An 18,506-nucleotide genomic window follows, 5' to 3' on the forward strand; every position below is an offset into this window, starting at 1 on the left:
AACCAAGCCAAAAATAAACCAACCAGCAAGCAAAAACAACAAAAAACCAAGAATTGCTGCTTAAAGTGTTGGAGTCTGTCATGGACTTGGCTGGTTGGTAATGGTGGTTTGGTAGTACTGGCTCAGGAGATATATTTTTAAATTGCCCTTTTCCCATTTGGAATGAGCTGTGTGGCTGTTACACAGAAAGCATAAAAGCAACAGAGAGCTGTGAGTAGATGTTAGTGGTTGGTTTGTAGTCCCAGAATGAGGATGGGCTTTGAGGGATCATTTCTTAGTCCTCAAAGCACACTGGGGCCTGACTGGGGCCTCTTTGAGCTCATGTGAAAGTCTCCAGTCCAAGCACTTCCTGGGTTTCCAGGTCATAGAATCATAGAACTGGCTGGGTTGGAAGGGACCTCAGAGCTCATCAAGTCCAACCCTTGATCCACTCCCACTGCAGTTCCCAGCCCATGGCACTGAGTGCCACATCCAGGCTCTTTTGAAATAGCTCCAGGGATGGAGAATCCACCCCTTCCCTGGGCAGCCCATTCCAATGGCTGATCACCCTCTCCAGAAAGAAATTCTTTCTAATGTCCAACCTAAACCTCCCCTGGCACAACTTGAGACCTCTTGTGCCCTCTTGTCTTGCTGAGAGTTGCCTGGGAAAAGAGCCCAACCCCCCCCTGGCTCCAACCTCCTTTCAGGGAGTTGGAGAGAGTGATGAGGTCTCCCCTGAGCCTCCTCTTCTCCAGCCTCAACACCCCCAGCTCCCTCAGCCCTTCCTCACAGGACTTGTGCTGGATCCCTTCCCAGCCTCCTTGCTCTTCTCTGGACCTGCTCCAGCACCTCAATCTCCTTCCTGAGCTGAGCTGAGGGGCCCAGAACTGGACACAGGACTCAAGCTGTGGCCTCCCCAGGGCTGAGCACAGGGGCAGAATCCCTTCCCTGGACCTGCTGGCCACGCTGTTCCTGAGCCAGCCCAGGATGCCATTGGCCTTCTTGGCCACCTGGGCACACTGCTGGCTCATGTTCATCTTCCTATGGTCAAATGGGTGTAATTGTATGTATTTTATATTTTTAAATACCAGAGTTTTTCTGGGGCAGCCTGAGGATGAGAATGGCATTCTCTGCCACAGGGAATGTGTTCTGTCTGTCAAACCTGGGCTTGGAAAAATGGACTTAAATCTCTCCAGCTGGATCCCTGTGTTCCCATCCTGTCTGCTCTTTCATATCTCAGGCTTCTTGCTGGTTTGCTTCTGTAAGCCTGCAGCCCTTTAGTGGTTTAATTCCCTTGGGAATGTTCATTCCCCAACAGATTCCTCAACTACCAGCATTCCTTTTGTTTTCTGGAGTGTTTTCAGCCTTCACTCTCATTTCTTTGTCCTTACCAAGCCCTTTTATCTTCCCTGCAGTGAAGTTGAGGGCATCTCCTCCAGCAGGTCCCTACTGTGCAGTCCACAGCCCAACCTGTGGATTGAGGTTACCAGTAGGGTTCTTCATGACTTCAGAAAGTCCATTTGTGTTTGATAAAGCAAAATGGGTAAAAAAAAAATGCAGTTTTTTGAGACCAGCCTGCTACATCCCTGCTCTTAACTTGCTCCCAGTCTGTGATGTGATTACAGACTTGCTAGATGGAGGATGTTTCACCACAAGGTGCAGAGTTATCCTTAGTTCTGGGTGAAGAGCCAAGCCCTGCTGTTCTTTGACATTTAAAATGTGAATAATTGCCAGCTCCATGCCCCAGGTTGTGTCTCCTCAATAAGAACTTCACCATAGCCCACCCAGGCTTGCTCCTGAAAGAAGAGTTTGCCCTGGGCACGATTCCCCTGTTGCTGGGAGGAATTACTCATGTCTGGGAGCAGTTCTCAGGGGGAAGGAGACACAGGAAGACTCAGCTCCTCCAGAGCCTCTGTTTGTGGTGCAGTGATGTCATTTTCCTGAACTGCAGCAGGACTGCAGCTGAGGAAATGCAGAATGTTCTGAGCCCTTCCCTTTCCAGGGGTGTTTCTGTACTGACCTTCCACGAGCCCAGTGTCTGCCAGTGTGTTCTGTGTCATCCTGCCCACTCTTTTCTTCTCCTCTGGGGTTTCTGCATCGCTGGAACAGCTTCAACAGCTGCTGTTTCACACTGCACAACCAGAAATCCTAACTCCTGTGTTACTGACAGGTTTAAAGCAGAGTCCCTTGGCCTGCTAAATCCTGAAAACAGGATTTTTTTATCATCAAAGTGGTTAAGGAAAGGCTATTACCTGCTTTTCACAACAACTACCCCTGGAAAGCCCTTATACATCATGTAGAAAAAGGGATCTGGCTGACATTTTCCCAGCCTGCATGTTGTAGTTCTTCCCTCCATGGCATCACAAGGATCCAGGCACAAATTCACAGTGAACTCAAGGGTTTTATCAGGACAGACAGTGACAGACACAACCCCCTGCAGTAACTGGAGGTTTTTACTCGGAAGTTCCTGATTCTGGATGTCATTCCTGAAGGTAGGCATTAGCCAAGCAAATATCTCCTGCCAAGCAAGGTCTGCTGACAGGGTATGACATAATATAATATAATATAATATAATATAATATAATATTTCACCATAGTCACTGCTTTGCCTGTTGCAGTCTGCCTGATGCCTGCTGAGGGACCTGGGCCCTGGGGATGGGGCTTTAACTCCTTCACCTCATCTTTTCCACAGAACCTGCATTTCCAGTGGGAAGGGACTCATAAGGATCACTGTGTCCAGCTCCCTGCTCCTCACGGAACTAAACCTAAATCCTGTGACTGGGAGCATCATCCAGATGTTCCTTGTCCTCTGACAGCCTTGGTGTTGTCACCACTTCCCTGAGGAGCCCGTTCCACCCTTACTGAAGGATCTTTGAGCCCCTTGTCCCCAGTGCATTGTGTAGAACCAGGATTGCTCCATCCCAGGCTGAACACCCTGCACTTGCTCTTCTTAAATCACCAAGGTGGGAAAGGATCTTCAAGGTCATCAGCTGTCAGTTCCACACCACTAAATCATCTCCTGAAATGCCAAATTTTGTTGGTTTATTTTTTAACACCTTCAGGGACTGCGCCTCCACCATTTCCCTGGGCAGCCGGTCCTGCTGCTTCCCTGGGATTTCCTCGGCCTCTCCTCTCCACCCAAACCTCCCTGTAAGGCTTCCCCGCCCCCGAAGGAGCCCACACGGTGTTTTCCCACCTGCACTCGAGTCCTGCTTCCTGATAATTTATAAAAACTGACGCTTTGATTGGTTTTGGTGTTTTTTTCCCCCAGCAGTGCAGCATTTACCTCAGACCCCGCTGACAGCACCCGGGCTGCGGCTGCACTCGGGACGTTTCCTTCCCAGGCCCCTCCTTGTGTTGGAGGCGAATTTCCCTCAGAGCCCCTGAGAGGGGAGATTTCCCGCCCAGAGCCCTTCAAAAAAAAAATGGAGATTGGGAAGGGAAAAAAGTTGGTTGAAGAGCAGCCAGACAGAGAGGGACCTTGGAGTTTGGATTGCCAGGAAGCTGAACATGAGCCAGCAGTGTGCCCAGGTGGCCAAGAAGGCCAATGGCATCCTGGGCTGGCTCAGGAACAGCGTGGCCAGCAGGTCCAGGGAAGGGATTCTGCCCCTGTGCTCAGCCCTGGGGAGGCCACAGCTTGAGTCCTGTGTCCAGTTCTGGACCCCTCAGCTCAGGAAGGAGATTGAGGTGCTGGAGCAGGTCCAGAGAAGAGCAAGGAGGCTGGGAAGGGATCCAGCACAAGTCCTGTGAGGAAGGGCTGAGGGAGCTGGGGGTGTTGAGGCTGGAGAAGAGGAGGCTCAGGGGAGACCTCATCACTCTCTCCAACTCCCTGAAAGGAGGTTGGAGCCAGGGGGGGGTTGGGCTCTTTTCCCAGGCAACTCTCAGCAAGACAAGAGGGCACAAGAGGTCTCAAGTTGTGCCAGGGGAGGTTTAGGTTGGACATGAGAAAGAATTTCTTTCTGGAGAGGGTGATCAGGCATTGGAATGGGCTGCCCAGGGAAGGGGTGGATTCTCCATCCCTGGAGATATTTCCAAAGAGCCTGGATGTGGCACTCAGTGCCATGGGCTGGGAACTGCAGTGGGAGTGGATCAAGGGTTGGACTTGATGATCTCTGAGGTCCCTTCCAACCCAGCCAGTTCTGTGATTCTATGATTAAAGGAGGCATACGAAAAAAAAAAAAAAAAGCCACTCGCCCAACGTGGGGCTCGAACCCACGACCCTGGGATTAAGAGTCCCATGCTCTACCGACTGAGCTAGCCGGGCGCTGTGGTGCTGCTTCCCGCCGCGTGCCCTTCCGCACATCACGCGATGATCGCCCTGTCGCGACTGCGCTCCGCTCCCTCCCTGCGCTGATTGGCCGTGGCGGGAACCAATGAGAGCGGGCGTTGTTGGGGGGGTGGTGGGGAGGCTCGGTCGGGCTGTGCTGAGGCGGCCGCCGCCATGAGTTCCATCGGTACCGGGGTGAGTGCGGCCCCGCGGGCCCTGCACCTTCCGCCCCCCCTCAAAACGCGTGGGCTCCGCCTTGTGCCCGCGGCTCGGCGGCGGGGGGAAGGGGAGGCAGCCCCGGGGGGACATCTGCAGCTCCCCTTCCCCTGCGCTCGGCCCCGCCGGTAGCGCGGTGGCGGCGGGGCCTGGCGGGACGTGGGAGGCGGGCGGTCTGTCAGGCAGCTCGGCCGCTCCGGCACGGCGGGGCCTGGGCCGCTGCTGAGTCACTGCGGCCCGTTAGGCCGAGGGAAGCAGAGGAGGGGGCGGGTCGGGGCCCGGTGGTGTGGGCCGGGTCTGCCCCGGGTCAGGTTCGGGCGGTGCGGGGATGAGGCCGGTCCGGAGGGGAACGGCAGAACCCGGGGCGGGCCTGGGCTGCGGGCGGGGGGGCCGCTTTGTTCTGCTCCGGGGGCTCGCCCAGGCCTCGCCGGGCTGGCGGGATTCTGGCCCAGGCGTGGCCCTCGGTTCGGTTGTCACCTGGGGGCTGTCACCGGGGTGTCGGGGGCATAAAGCGGGGCTGCGGTTCGGGTTCGGTTGCGGGCCCTGCAGCAGGAGTCGGGGAGCTCTCAGGTGTCTTTGGTGCCGACCCACAAGGCTGAGGTGCTCTGCCAGCAGGGAGGGAGCCTGCATAAAGTGATCCAAAGCATTTTAGCTGTATTCCTGCTATTTAATAAATAATTTTTTTTCAGAAATTATATTACATTTTCTTTTAAAGCACACAGAAAGTTCCTGTAGGTTTTCTGCATGTACCCAGCCTGCTTCTGATCCTTCCCAGCCATTTATGGCACGCAGGTGCCAGCCCTGTATTTTTTAAATTAAAAACCCAAACTTCTTCTGAAAATAGTGGCATGTGATTGTTTTGGGTTTTTTTCTTCTCCAGTATGACCTGTCAGCCTCCACATTTTCTCCAGATGGCAGAGTGTTTCAAGTCGAATATGCTATGAAAGCTGTGGAGAATAGTAGGTAAGATACAAAAATCTGTATCTCCCTCTGTGGATTGGCTCTTTCAGAGCTGTGTGGTTGGTCCAGACAAGAATGATGATGGCACTGTGGAGAAAATGATGTTGATAAAATGACTTTTGAGCAAGGGTGTCCCCAGGTCCATTTCAGGGTCCATTGCCCAGGTAGCCAAGAAGGCCAATGGCATCCTGGGCTGGCTCAGGAACAGCGTGGCCAGCAGGTCCAGGGAAGGGATTCTGCCCCTGTGCTCAGCCCTGGGGAGGCCACAGCTTGAGTCCTGTGTCCAGTTCTGGGCCCCTCAGCTCAGGAAGGAGATTGAGGTGCTGGAGCAGGTCCAGAGAAGAGCAAGGAGGCTGTGAAGGGATCCAGCACAAGTCCTGTGAGGAAGGGCTGAGGGAGCTGGGGGTGTTGAGGCTGGAGAAGAGGAGGCTCAGGGGAGACCTCATCACTCTCTCCAACTCCCTGAAAGGAGGTTGGAGCCAGGGGGGGGTTGGGCTCTTTTCCCAGGCAACTCTCAGCAAGACAAGAGGGCACAAGAGGTCTCAAGTTGTGCCAGGGGAGGTTTAGGTTGGACATGAGAAAGAATTTCTTTCTGGAGAGGGTGATCAGCCATTGGAATGGGCTGCCCAGGGAAGGGGTGGATTCTCCATCCCTGGAGCTATTTCAAAAGAGCCTGGATGTGGCACTCAGTGCCATGGGCTGGGAACTGCAGTGGGAGTGGATCAAGGGTTGGACTTGATGATCTCTGAGGTCCCTTCCAACCCAGCCAATTCTGTGATTCTATGATTCTATGAAGAGGCTTCAAATTAAGCCTGGAAGGAGTGTAATCACCTTTTGCTTTGCCTTGTGGAGAATGCAAAGGAAGGCAGAAAACTTACTCGTGTGTTAAGGGCAATAAAAACATAATGCTTTGGGGCAAATCCTGATTGCAGGGCTCATTAATATGTGTAAGGTGCTCAGCTACTGTGGTAGTGGAGCTGCAGCAGCACCTAAATGCCCGTTTTATGGATGTGGCTTCAGGCACTAATAGAGCAACATGGTCAGGGCCTTATACATCTATAGGAACTTCCTATGGATTCCTCAGGAAGCTGAGGACTTCTCACTGCTGCCAGAGCCTCATCAGCTTCTCTCTCTGTCTTCCCTTGGGTAAACACCCAGAGGAATTCTGTGAGGTGGGAATCCCAGCAGTGCTCTGGTGGCAGGAAGATCATAGAATCCTAGAACTGGCTGGGTTGGAAGGGACCTCAGAGCTCATCAAGTCCAACCCTTGATCCACTCCCACTGCAGTTCCCAGCCCATGGCACTGAGTGCCACATCCAGGCTCTTTTGAAATATCTCCAGGGATGGAGAATCCACCCCTTCCCTGGGCAGCCCATTCCAATGTCTGATTGGCAGGGCTTGGACTACATCATCCAAAGCATTTTGTGTGGCAGTTGATGGTGTGGTTGGTGATTTATGCCTGGTGGTGCCATTTTTGAGGGGTAGAGGAAGAGATGTTGTGTCTCTGACATTGATTTACCAAAAAGGGGGAAAATGAACAGTCTGGTTTTCACACCAGCATCATGCAGCTCAGTGGCTGCACCCTTGCTCCAAATGGTGCCACCACTGCAAGTCATTTGTTCACAGCTGTGAGGGAGGGAATTTTGGCAGCCCCCTCCTTCTTTGTTTAAGAAAATATTCATAGGTTTAGTGAGCTTTGGCTTTTTTCCCCTCCCTTTGTTGTCTTCAGTGCTGAAGTGGAGTTGTTAACAAAGCTCCTGGGGAAATGAGGTGGTTTCTAGGGTTTTATTAATTCTGTTGGATGTTTTACACTGCAGTTCTGTGTGAGAAGCTTACACTGCTCTTGTCTTTCAGTACAGCAATTGGGATAAGATGCAAAGATGGTGTTGTCTTTGGAGTAGAAAAATTAGTTCTGTCCAAGCTTTATGAAGAGGGTTCTAACAAACGGCTCTTTAATGTCGACAGACACGTGGGCATGGTAAGGTGCTGCTTCACTTCAGGTTTTCATCAGTTTTTTATTTCAAAAAGTAAAATTTCATCAGTTTTACCTTCAAAAGTTGAAATCTTATGAATGGCAGAACCAATAAGTAGATTAAGAAAGTAATGTTAATGTTTCTGTGTGGTTTTCTTACTGTTATCTCTAATTTATTCTTGAATGCACAGACATATATAATTACAATTCAGACTTATAATAAAAGATGGACGTATTTTGAGGCTGTTTTAACATTTTTTAATGTTTTTCAGCATTCCAGTTGTTGAGACCTGAATATAAATAAAAGTGTTACAGTGGTACTTTCTTACACAGTTAACAAATAAGGTCTGTTAAGGGGAAAACATGCTGCATAAAAGTTTTATCTAAAAAAAGATTTTTGAAAACATGGTTCATAAGAGATTTATCTAAAAAAAGATTTTTGAAAACGTGCTGCATAAGAGATTTATCTAAAAAAAGATTTTCTAATTGGGAGTCTGCTGAATTCTTAAAAGACCAGTGTATGAGTTACTGGCTATCCCTGATAGTGATGTCAGGATGATGTCAGGGAGTGGTTACTGTGACAGAAATGCCTGAAACAGTCTGTTTAATGTATTTTATATGAAGTATTGTTTGGATTAGTGTAGTTGTGACAAATCCCAAGGTACTATAATAATTTTGCTTATTGATCTGCCTAGAGAAAAAATCCTCTATGAATATATAATCATACTGACAGGTTTTGAGCCTGGTAGTAGATGGGTAGTTTGAGTTCACCTGTACATAAAACTCTGTTAAATCAGGTAAATTGCCTTTTCCCACTGGTTTGCTGGGGCTGTTGTCTGGCCTGGCTGATCTCAGCTCTCATTCCAGGCAGTTGCAGGACTCCTGGCAGACGCTCGCTCTCTGGCAGACATTGCAAGAGAAGAGGCTTCAAACTTTAGGTCCAACTATGGCTATGACATTCCACTGAAGGTAAGAAATTCCTGCAGCTTTCCTCCTTTGCCACGGAGAGTAAGATTTTTATTACTTGAGGTTTACTTATTTCTGTAATAAAGGTTTCCAATGCCTGGTTTTTTTTTTTTCCTTTCTCCACTTAGCACCTTGCAGACAGAGTGGCCATGTACGTGCATGCCTACACCCTCTACAGTGCTGTCAGACCTTTTGGCTGCAGGTCAGTCTTTCAAACATGGGCTCTTTGTATTTTTTTGTTTCACAGTTGCTGGAACTACTTGGGTTGCCCGAGTTCTCTTTTTAAACTTGGAATTAGTAACCTACAAAGCAGCTTGTAAATTCCCTTCCCCTTCCTTTTTTGTGTGGCTGCAAAACCCTGGGGTGAGGAATTCAAGTTGGCATAGGAGCATGCCAAGCTCTACAGAGATGGGCAACTTGTCCCTGAAATTGAGAGCTTAAAGAGTTGATGCTATTAAAGTCTGTGAGGGTGATGAAAGCAGAACTTTATTTTGCAATCATCCTGCTTGAACAGGTTACAACTACTGTGCAGCTCTAGTACAAAGGAACTGATAAACTCTGATCTGCATTAGTGATATTTTTCTGGCAACTTGCAGGTGGTTGTTGTGGTAACACTAAAGTGTGCAGACAAATTGCTTAATTGAATGTAACAGGACAGTAGGAGTTCTGCTCCAGGAAGAATGTAGAAAAGCTGAGTTTGTGCTGATGGAAGAAATGTTTTTAATTTCACTTTTCCCCTCAGTTTCATGCTGGGGTCCTATGATGAGGATGATGGTGCACAGCTGTACATGATTGATCCATCAGGAGTTTCATACGTGAGTGTGTCACAAATATTTCTGTCTTGGCTTAAGTTCCCCTTTTAGAAATCCTGAGTTAGGAAAGTAGTGTTGTTCCTAAAGAGCTGTTAGGTTTTTTTTTCTCTTTTTGTCTGGCAGTATCTCTGATGAATCACTGCTTAAAATGAACAGAGCTGGGTTTTGCTCATTTCTGTGTACTTGTTAAACACAAATTGTCCATCTCACAAGTACAGGTGCCATAAAACTAATTTTAAAGCTTATTTCTCAGAAATTTGGGACTTTGTTCCACCTGGATATATACAATGAAAAGTCCCATGTACTTCCCAAAAAGGGCAAGTACTGTAGTGGTAGCCCATTCCCTCAATACCTGTGGCACTGGCTGCCAGCAGCAAGTCCAATCAGGTACTTCTGTTAATTGTCTTAATTGTCAGTGCTGCCAGCTACACACAGGACACTCACACTGCTTTTTAAAATTTTCTCTCAATATGTCCCATACTGTAGCTCTGGAGGGGAACAGAAGTACTTGATTTTTATATGCTTACTTTCAGCATATTTTCATGGAAAGTTGCTTGGGATTTTTTTGGATCCTGCAGAACTTCCCAGCTGTAGTTTGCTCTTCCATTTACTGTAATAACAATAAAAGAAATTATCTACTGCAACAAATGTTGCAAATGTATTTCTGTCCAGGAACCAGTGAGCACTTCTCTTTCCTATCAGCACAGTTGTATTTATTCCAGTAACTGGGTTCTGTTCAACCATTTGGGAATGTGCCCCAAGACAACAATACCAAGGTTTACTGTGGTTTAATTAGCCTCTTGCTGTGTGAGTTGTATGGGGACTGTCCTGTGCTAAGTGCCAGGAAGGACTGTAGAGGACTTAGTATTTAATTAAATTTGCATAATTTTTGTTTCTTTTTTTTTTTGCTTTAGGGTTATTGGGGGTGTGCCATTGGCAAAGCCAGACAGGCTGCAAAAACGGAGATAGAAAAACTTCAGGTATGTGTCAGCTGTTACAATTTCCTTGTGCTGTTTCCAAATGTATCTCTAGCTTCTTATGTTACCTTTTTAGTTGCCTAAACTCTACAAATAGAAGAGAAGCAGATAAAATATTTCCTTGTATGTTCTAGGAGGCTCTCTAAGAGCAGTTATTTCCCAAGTCTTGCCCCCAGGCAATGGGTGGTCTGTAGGGAGTACACACATTTAAACAGGGATCATAAACAGAGAGTCCCATGTGAGCCAGCAAGCAAAGGAGTGAATATAAAGTCTTTTAAGTTTTTAGTTGTGAGTGAAAACCTTAGGACAGCTTTGCACAAGGTGGTGTAGCTTTTTTTTTTCCAAAGGCTTGAGATTATTATTTTGCTTAGAAAGTTGAAAAAAGCTGGTCTTGTTCAGGACAGTGAATGGAGCTAGAGAATTCTGAACCTCTGGGACAATAGGACTGGGAAAATATGGAGAAAAATAAAATAGTTGCCAGATGAGACTGTGTTTCCCAGATGGCTGGTGCTGAGGTACTGCCTTTTTTTTTCAGAAAGTTATTGCAGACTATAATATACTTTTCAAAACATCTTTATATGTCAGATGAAAAGGACTTCAGTGCTGTGTACACTAGGAACTGTGGCACACCACTGTTGTTACCAAAAAGCCATTTCTCATCAGCATTTCCTCCTTGCACACTGCTCTTAACTTGTGAAGTGCTAAAAGAAAGCTCTGTGAGTGCAGACTGCCAAGGTGCTTTGTAGCCTTGTGAGTGAATGTGCAAACAGCTGGTTGTGTAAAACCAGCCTGTGGAGAGGAGACCACTGGGATGTACTGGTGTGTGCCTTAAGCTGATGTAGAACTGTTAGAATTCTAAAAGATTTCTGTCCTTTTAATATCTGACACCCTTGGAGACAATTAAGATGGGGCAACCCTACTGTCAGGTAATCCTGACTTGATACTCTGCTTGCATCTTCTCTGTGGTTTCAGTCTGTAGTTCACTGCTGTTCATTGAAAGGTTCAGAATTTAGATGGTTGTTGTGCTTTTAAGAATAGTCTGATTCTGGTGCTGTAGTATCAGAACTGAAAAATTACAGGCAGGACTACAGTGTTTCAGAACTCACCTCGTTCAGTCATGAATCTGGTCAGATGTTTGAGTACCAATTAAAAGCCTACAAGATCATCTGATCTTGCTACAGGAATATGGGTGTCTGAGAAATCATAATTTGAATTTCCACATGTGGGCATTGGCAGAAAGATAGATAATAAATAACCAACCCCAGGAATTCATTTTCTGTGCAGTGCTGGGATTTTTCCAAAATTTGTTTTATTAACTGATTTTTGTACAGCTAACATGAGCCCTACAGTAGAGCCTGTAAAATTTAGTGCATGGGAAAAGTGGTGTGCCCTGTGGCCTAGCTGCATTTATTTATTTAATAGTTGTTCACAGAATGTCTTCAGTAACGTGTGTGATCCTGTCACAGTGATGTGAACCAGCTCCAGTCTTGCATGCTGATGCTTTTTGTTAACTGCAGACTGGGCAGGTTTCCAGCCCAGAGTTAATTTTGATGAGATGAACTTGTCAAAACTGAAACAGGGAAAAAGAAAAAAGACAGAAGTACAAAAGGTTTTTGTGGGGTGATACTGCCTGCAGTAGCCTGTCAGCTCAGGTTTGTTCCAGTGGCAGAGATGACTGCAGTTGGAAAAAGTAAAAGGTAGTCAAGACTGGAAACCTGCTTTACAGGTACTGCAGAGCAGATACTGCATCTGGGAGGGGACACAGTATTCCAAACTCTGGCAGGTAGCTGAGGGTGCCACACTGCATTGATCACATCTGTTCCATCTCATGCAAATATCTGATCCTTTCAGCTGTGGGAAAACCTGTACATTTGAATCTGTTGATCTCTTCCAAAGTGCTTCTCATGCAGCTCTGACATTATGTATTAACTCTTGGAGTGTTTACTTTTATTATCTGCAGAATTAATGTATCTGTGGTGGGAAAAGTGTAATGGCAAAATACATTTATGAGAGAAAACTGAAGGAAATTTGCATGACAGTCACAGACCTTTGGGTTTTCACTTCAAATGTTTGTGTGACCCAAGTTGTATTTGTACAGAGCAGGCAGTGCTTTATGGGTGCTTTATGGGTGTGCTTTATGGGTTGTGTCCCAGATGTAAGAGCTGGGGCAATGGGTCTGTGTTTAGGGAAGTCCTTGGGATGGGACTGGCGTGGTCTGTGTCTTACCAAGCAGGGACATTTTCTCCATGGCCCGTTGCCTCCACTGGGGTGCGCTTCACCACAGGAGGTGCTCTCACTGACACTCAACGGGAACAAAGGGCTGGTGGCGTCTCAGCTGCCGCCCCAGGGCCTCAAAACAGAGGTTCTAAGAACGTTTTGAGAACGTTTTTTGAGAACTGGAAGAGATGGTAAACTGCATTAATGAAAAATAGTAGAACACGTTACTACCTCCTAGCCCTGGAGGGTTGGCTGTCAGGATACCTGACCTACAAAACCTGAGTTTATTGTGTCATGGAAATTGGCAGGAGGCTTTGTTTTGATTAACTTTGAAACTGTCAGAAGAGTGTAATATATAGCAGTGAGAAAATATGAAATGAGATGTTGCTCAGGCATGCAGTTGGTTGTTAACTCTGTAATGATATTCCCCTCTTAGGGCATTACTTGAAAGTCAAAATGGCTTGCACAGAATGTTGATAAGACTCAAATTATTGGTGTACTATCTAGAAAGAATATGAATATTATATATAAAAATATGGTGCATACCATAAATAATTAAAAATACCATTAAAATACCATAAATACCTGCATGGTACATGTGGTTATTTTATGTCAGTTGATCAGAAAGCATCTAAGAACAAGTTAGGCTTTTACAGTGCTAAGGTTTATCTGCTCAGCTCTAGGCTTCCAGCTTGATGACTGTTTTAAACTTGGGGAATTTTCCACCTAGCTGTTTTTTCATGGGATCCTTCAGTTGTAAAATTCTTCACTGGAAGAATGAATCACATAAAACGGGCTAAAAGGCACATCAGGTTCTTCTCTTCAACTTTTTGTCACTTTTATCACCACTGAACATAATAAGCTCATGAGGCTTGTGTGCCTTGTGTGAGGCTTGTGTGAGCGACCCATGTTCAGGCCTTGTGGAAATGGAAACCAATGAATTCTCTTAAACTGTGGTGGGGTTTTTTTGTCTGCAGATGAAAGAAATGACCTGCCGTGATGTTGTTAAAGAGGTTGCAAAAATGTAAGTCTCCAACCTGTTTTTCCAACTCAACAAAAATCCGTACTGGTGAGCTTGCTCTGGTTTCAAATTTGAAGCAATTTCTTTTAAATTGGGTACCAGGTTTCACTTCTTTTAGCTGAGTGTTCATGCTGACTCTAGGATTGTCTGCTATTAATATTTTTTTCCCTTTTTGTGAGATATGCTGCTCGGTACTGAAAAATGTCAAACAAAAAATAGGCCTCTTGATCTCATCTGCTGGTTTCTAAGAGGTTCAGCTTGTAGCAGCAGTGGATTGAATATTAAACTGTCAGAATATAATCTGTGATTTTAAAATACATAAATCAGGTGACACATAAAACAAACTCCTTGGTGTCCTGATTGCGTAGAAAGAGCTATAAACTGGTACAGAGGTTGAACTGATGCTTCAGACATGAAGCTGCAGGCCAGAAACAGAGCTGGGTCTTTGACCCAGCCCTTGTATTTGCCTAAAAAAGACCCAAGTGCACAGCATAATTTGTTTAAAGACTTACTTAGGATATGGGGGGTCTCATTTCAATAATTACCCTTTACACTACATGAAAAGACTGAAAATAATTAAATTGGAATTAATTTGGGGTTAATTATGCAATTCAGACAACAGGGATAGAATTGTTTAAAGCCACTAATACTCTTCCACAGACTTTATGTAAGGACAGTGTACTCACAGGAAAGAGAGGTACCACTCAGTCATGGACTGGTGATGGGGGAAAAAGGATATTGGGAAGAGAAAAGACATTCTGTGGGGTAGAGGTATCTTGAAAATATGTGAATTAGTGTCTTTTGAAATAAATACAAGTATCTTTCCAGGTATCTACAACACTTTAATGCTTTAGGGAAGTATTCCAGGTTGTCACAAATTTAATAATCCACAGCTGCAAAACTGTAATCTCCAGCATTTTGTGGCTATTACTTAGGATGTTATAAAGAAGTAATAAGTATGTTTCTATCTTTGGTGTTGTAGCACACAAGCTTATTTTAGGGTTTGTATCTGAGGCTGTCATGGCAAAGAATTAGTGGGATTTCTGTTCTTAAAACCTAGCAAGGACCTCAAAGCACTTCTGAAATGGCATAAATAAGACACAGATTTTCAAATAATAAAGACTTCTGTTATTTAATTCTGCCTCAGCTCAAAGCTTAACATCAAATCTAGATACAGTTCTGGTTTTCAAGCTCAAATTCTGCTCCCTGGTAGCATTTAGAAAAATATAAAATATCTTAAATAATCTTTTAACCCTAAAATACTAGCCAAAGTCCCAAGTAATGTTTTTTTCAAGAGCCTGTAGTGGTTCACTTTGCTGCAAAAGGTTTGAGAGCCACTGAACACATAAGAAAGGCCCCTAGATCACCTTAGGCAATGATCAGCAAGTCCAGTCCAGCAGACAGAAGGGGATCAGAACACCAGCATGCAGTGATACTTCCCTGGGCACCAAGGTTAACTTTAGTTTTACATTTGTTTCACAAGACTTTTACCAAACTTTACTGGAAGTACTTGGTGTGGTGCTCAAGGTATCCCTCCTTCCACTGCTATCTCCAAGCTTTCTACATTGGCTGGAAGTAGCTGCTATTGTTCAGGTTTTGATCTGCTTTATGGAACAAAGGCAGGAATACAATACAGCCTCTCAACAAGGGAAGCCACAATTATTTTCAGTTCTACTGTTGGTTTAAGTTGCTGTCTCAACTCAGATTTTTACATATCCTGCCCCTGAGGAGGGAATCAGTGCAGTCAGATCAGTGATGCTACTTTAATGTAACATTTTTATCCCCCAGACTAAGGAGTGCTCTTACTGCTTAATCTGTAATACCACTTTGAGTTGAATTTTGATCACAGGGCAGACTGTATGGAGTTCTATGTGCAGGCTTCTAATTAGACACAAGATAGATGGTATTGGGATTTAGTCTCCAGCCTAAACTAAGATTTACAGGAGGAACATAGGACACTCCTAACAGGCAGAACCAAGCAGTGATGATGTGGCCTTCATTCTGCAGTATTTGAATCTTCGTGTTTGTTCTAATTAGGGTAACTTGGACATTTCAACCTGCATCTTAGCTGTAATCATTTAATGTACTGTTACACCAGCAAATAAGCCTGGAAAATTCTCTGTAGTTTTTGTGTGGGTGGATGGGTGGGGGAGAAAGCATGGAGAGAGCTGCTGTTAACCACAAGAGCACTTCCACAGAACAAATCTGTGAAAGGAAGAAAATGTATTTAGCCTATTGATCAGTCTGTTCTAATCTGTACTTTCTCTGTTCCTTCCAGAATCTACATAGTTCATGATGAAGTAAAGGATAAAGCTTTTGAGCTGGAACTCAGCTGGGTTGGAGAAAGTAATGTATTTCTGTAATATTTATAAACACTATAGAAAATGTATACCTAGTGTAATTAAAGTAAAATATTGCTCCTTAAGTTCACTCTGTATGTCACACAGTCTTTGTGTGAATTCCACTTAAGATGTACTCTTTTTATTGGCAGTAACCAATGGAAAACATGAAATTGTTCCCAAAGACATCAGAGAAGAAGCAGAAAAATATGCCAAGGTAAGGTCTGACTTTGGTGTTGTCTCAGTACTTGACAAACAAGTCTCGAGTAGAAGGAACATAGAACACAGATGACTTCAGGTTAGATGATCTTATTGTGCAGTGAGAACAGGGAAGGTTACAGTGTAATCCAAGGTTAGTTGTTACTTTCAACACCAGAGTAAGTCAGCAGGCTTGCATAGGTGCTCCATTTCTGCTCCTTCAAGGAGTGAATTAACTCAGCAAGAGCAGTGTGAGTAGGAGAGGTAGTAAGTCAGGTTGCCTCAACAGTTTTTATAGATAAGCAGGTGGAGAGAGCTCTGCCCTCCCAGCATTAATGATGGTGCTCAGTACTGTCTCAGAAACTTGTGAACTGCCTGCTGCCTGCATGGCTCTGGATGGAGGGAGAGGATTGTGAAGCTACAGAAGAACTGGTTTTGCTTTTTAAAGGCTGAATTACAACCATTGTTAAACTAGTTTTTCATTAAACTTTTTTTTTTTTTCATAGGAATCTTTGAAAGAGGAAGATGAATCAGATGATGACAATATGTAACACATTGTTACTTCAAGACAAGTTCAACTTTTCTTAACTTTAAAGCAGGTTTGTTTATAATGTAGTCAGCATGGGCTGTTATTGTGTGCTCGTTGGAAGAACCTGAGTGACCAACTTGCACTAATAAATTTTCCATATTACTGTCTGTTAGCTTTCATTTCAAAAAAGCATAAGCCAGCACCATCAAGAAGCAACTGTACATCAAAACAGACATTAAGAAGGAAATGCCATCACACTGGTGTTGCTTCCTCCTACTACAGCACTATTTCTGCCAGGCCAGGTACAGAAAAACAATCTGCTTAAAAATTTGTCAAATCTCTGGTTTAAATATCTGCAGAGCTTGATATTTAAAATTAGTGCTTGGTTATTCTTTGATTAATCAGTTTGCTGTCACAGCCACAGTCTGTGCTTGCTTTTGGCAGAATAAATGAGAACACACTGTAAAACACCTGGTGATGTCCACAGCTGGTAACTAGACAACAAGCACAAAGAGCCATTTTCATCTGAAGTATTAAAAATTCCATTTAAAATAGTGCTTGGGTTAAGTTCTAAAGCAGAGAAATCTATTTAGGAATGTACCTGGAGTTAATGCTTAAACATCTGTTTTTAAACACCTTAATTCAGCTGTGGTTTCTTAAATCACTTCTGCATCAGCTTTATCAATTGTTGACCTTCCCAGTAGTTGAAAGGAAGCTTTCCTGCTTTCTTTTCCCACTTCCCAGGATAAAGGCTGTCTAATCTAGTGGCTTCAGAGTTTTGCAAGACAAGGGAACAAACTGTTCAGAGCCTTAAAACTCAGTTAAAATTGAAGCCCTGTTTGTGCAAGCAGTTAAACTTCCAATGGCCATCCTCATCTAAAATGCACACTTCTCTTCTGAGGAACTCCTCAGCTTTAGTACTACCCATTAGCCCTTAAAACAAAAGCTTTCCCTTACAGGTTTGGATTTTACAATAATGTTTTTTTCCCCTTTGCAAAACACACTCTCTTCTAATGCAATTAGAAAGCACAAGTTCTGTTTCCTTTCTGTGACAAGGGAAAGCCAACAGAGATAGAGGGGTCTCTCTCCAGACTTAGTGACTGTCTCAGGACTGGAGTTAAGTTCCCTGAACTCTGGCCTCTCCTGCTGGGCTGCCTGAGCCACCATTAATCATGACCATGACAAGCAGCCTCCTTCACTGTCTCCTCTTGAGGCAATAGTATTGGTGTTACAGTGAGTCAGCCTTTAGTTGTATTGCTCCAAACTGAGTTTACTGCTGGGTCAGCTGTTTGAGTTGTCAGGGAGCACCAGCCAGGAAACTCTCATCAGCATTCTGAGCATTAGCTGAGGTCTGATCTGTGCCTGACAGCAACGTCTGCTTCATTCTCTTCACTTTGAATTTATTCTGCACCTCAAATGTTGCTGACAAACTGCTAAATGGATGTTAAAATACATCCTTATGTATGGTTACACACATCCAGCCAGTCCTTTCAGTGACAGGCATTCACAATTAGGAACAGGAAGTGTAACAGTGACACAAGTCAGGTTTCAGGGAGAAAAGCAACATCAGTCAGGCATATTTACATTATAAAGTGCAAGGAAAATGTTCCACAACAGGAAAAGACAGAGGTAGGAACAGAGCCACCCACTTACTCAGAGTTTCCAAGCTGCCATGCTCTCTAATAAGTAGCTATTAAAAAAAGCTCCTTTGAAGAACCCAGCTCTGACTTTTTTTGCTTGTTGTGGAAAGGTGTAGTCAGGTCCAATGAGTTGCAATTCATTTCACAGGGGATAGCAGCACACACAAAGTGCTGCACAGCAGTCTTGATGTCATGCAACATCTGGTTAAACAATACCAGGGTATTACTGTTGGGTTCTTTTCCAAATTAAATAACTGGTATCAGAACATAGGCTCAACTTGCTTATGGGAACTGATCTTTTTCTGTGACAAGAAAAAAAATAAATCTATTATTTCCATTGACTGCAGTGGGGACAGAGGGAAAAAGCATGACAAGGTGGGGAAAAATACTTACATTTATTTGGGGGGGAATCT

The 18,506-nt window shown here is 44.8% G+C and overlaps 1 protein-coding gene and 1 non-coding gene across 2 annotated transcripts; one reads left to right on the forward strand and one right to left on the reverse strand.

Annotated features, from left to right (window-relative positions):
• Nucleotides 1–4,170: 4,170 nt before the first annotated feature.
• Nucleotides 4,171–4,243, reverse strand: TRNAK-CUU (transfer RNA lysine (anticodon CUU)). Its single transcript has one exon. It is a non-coding gene; the product is annotated as a tRNA-Lys (tRNA).
• Nucleotides 4,244–4,318: 75 nt separating this feature from the next.
• Nucleotides 4,319–16,615, forward strand: PSMA3 (proteasome 20S subunit alpha 3). The gene is made up of 11 exons (XM_071745275.1): nt 4,319–4,441; nt 5,343–5,425; nt 7,277–7,400; nt 8,262–8,363; nt 8,489–8,562; nt 9,103–9,175; nt 10,087–10,152; nt 13,344–13,390; nt 15,666–15,733; nt 15,879–15,943; nt 16,431–16,615. The coding sequence occupies exons 1-11, from the start codon at nt 4,421–4,423 to the stop codon at nt 16,473–16,475; spliced, it is 768 nt and encodes a 255-aa protein (XP_071601376.1). The 5' UTR covers nt 4,319–4,420; the 3' UTR covers nt 16,476–16,615.
• The last annotated feature ends 1,891 nt before the right edge of the window (nt 16,616–18,506 follow it).

This window comes from Heliangelus exortis, chromosome 5 (genome assembly GCF_036169615.1).
Source record: "Heliangelus exortis chromosome 5, bHelExo1.hap1, whole genome shotgun sequence".
Lineage (NCBI taxonomy): Eukaryota > Metazoa > Chordata > Aves > Apodiformes > Trochilidae > Heliangelus > Heliangelus exortis.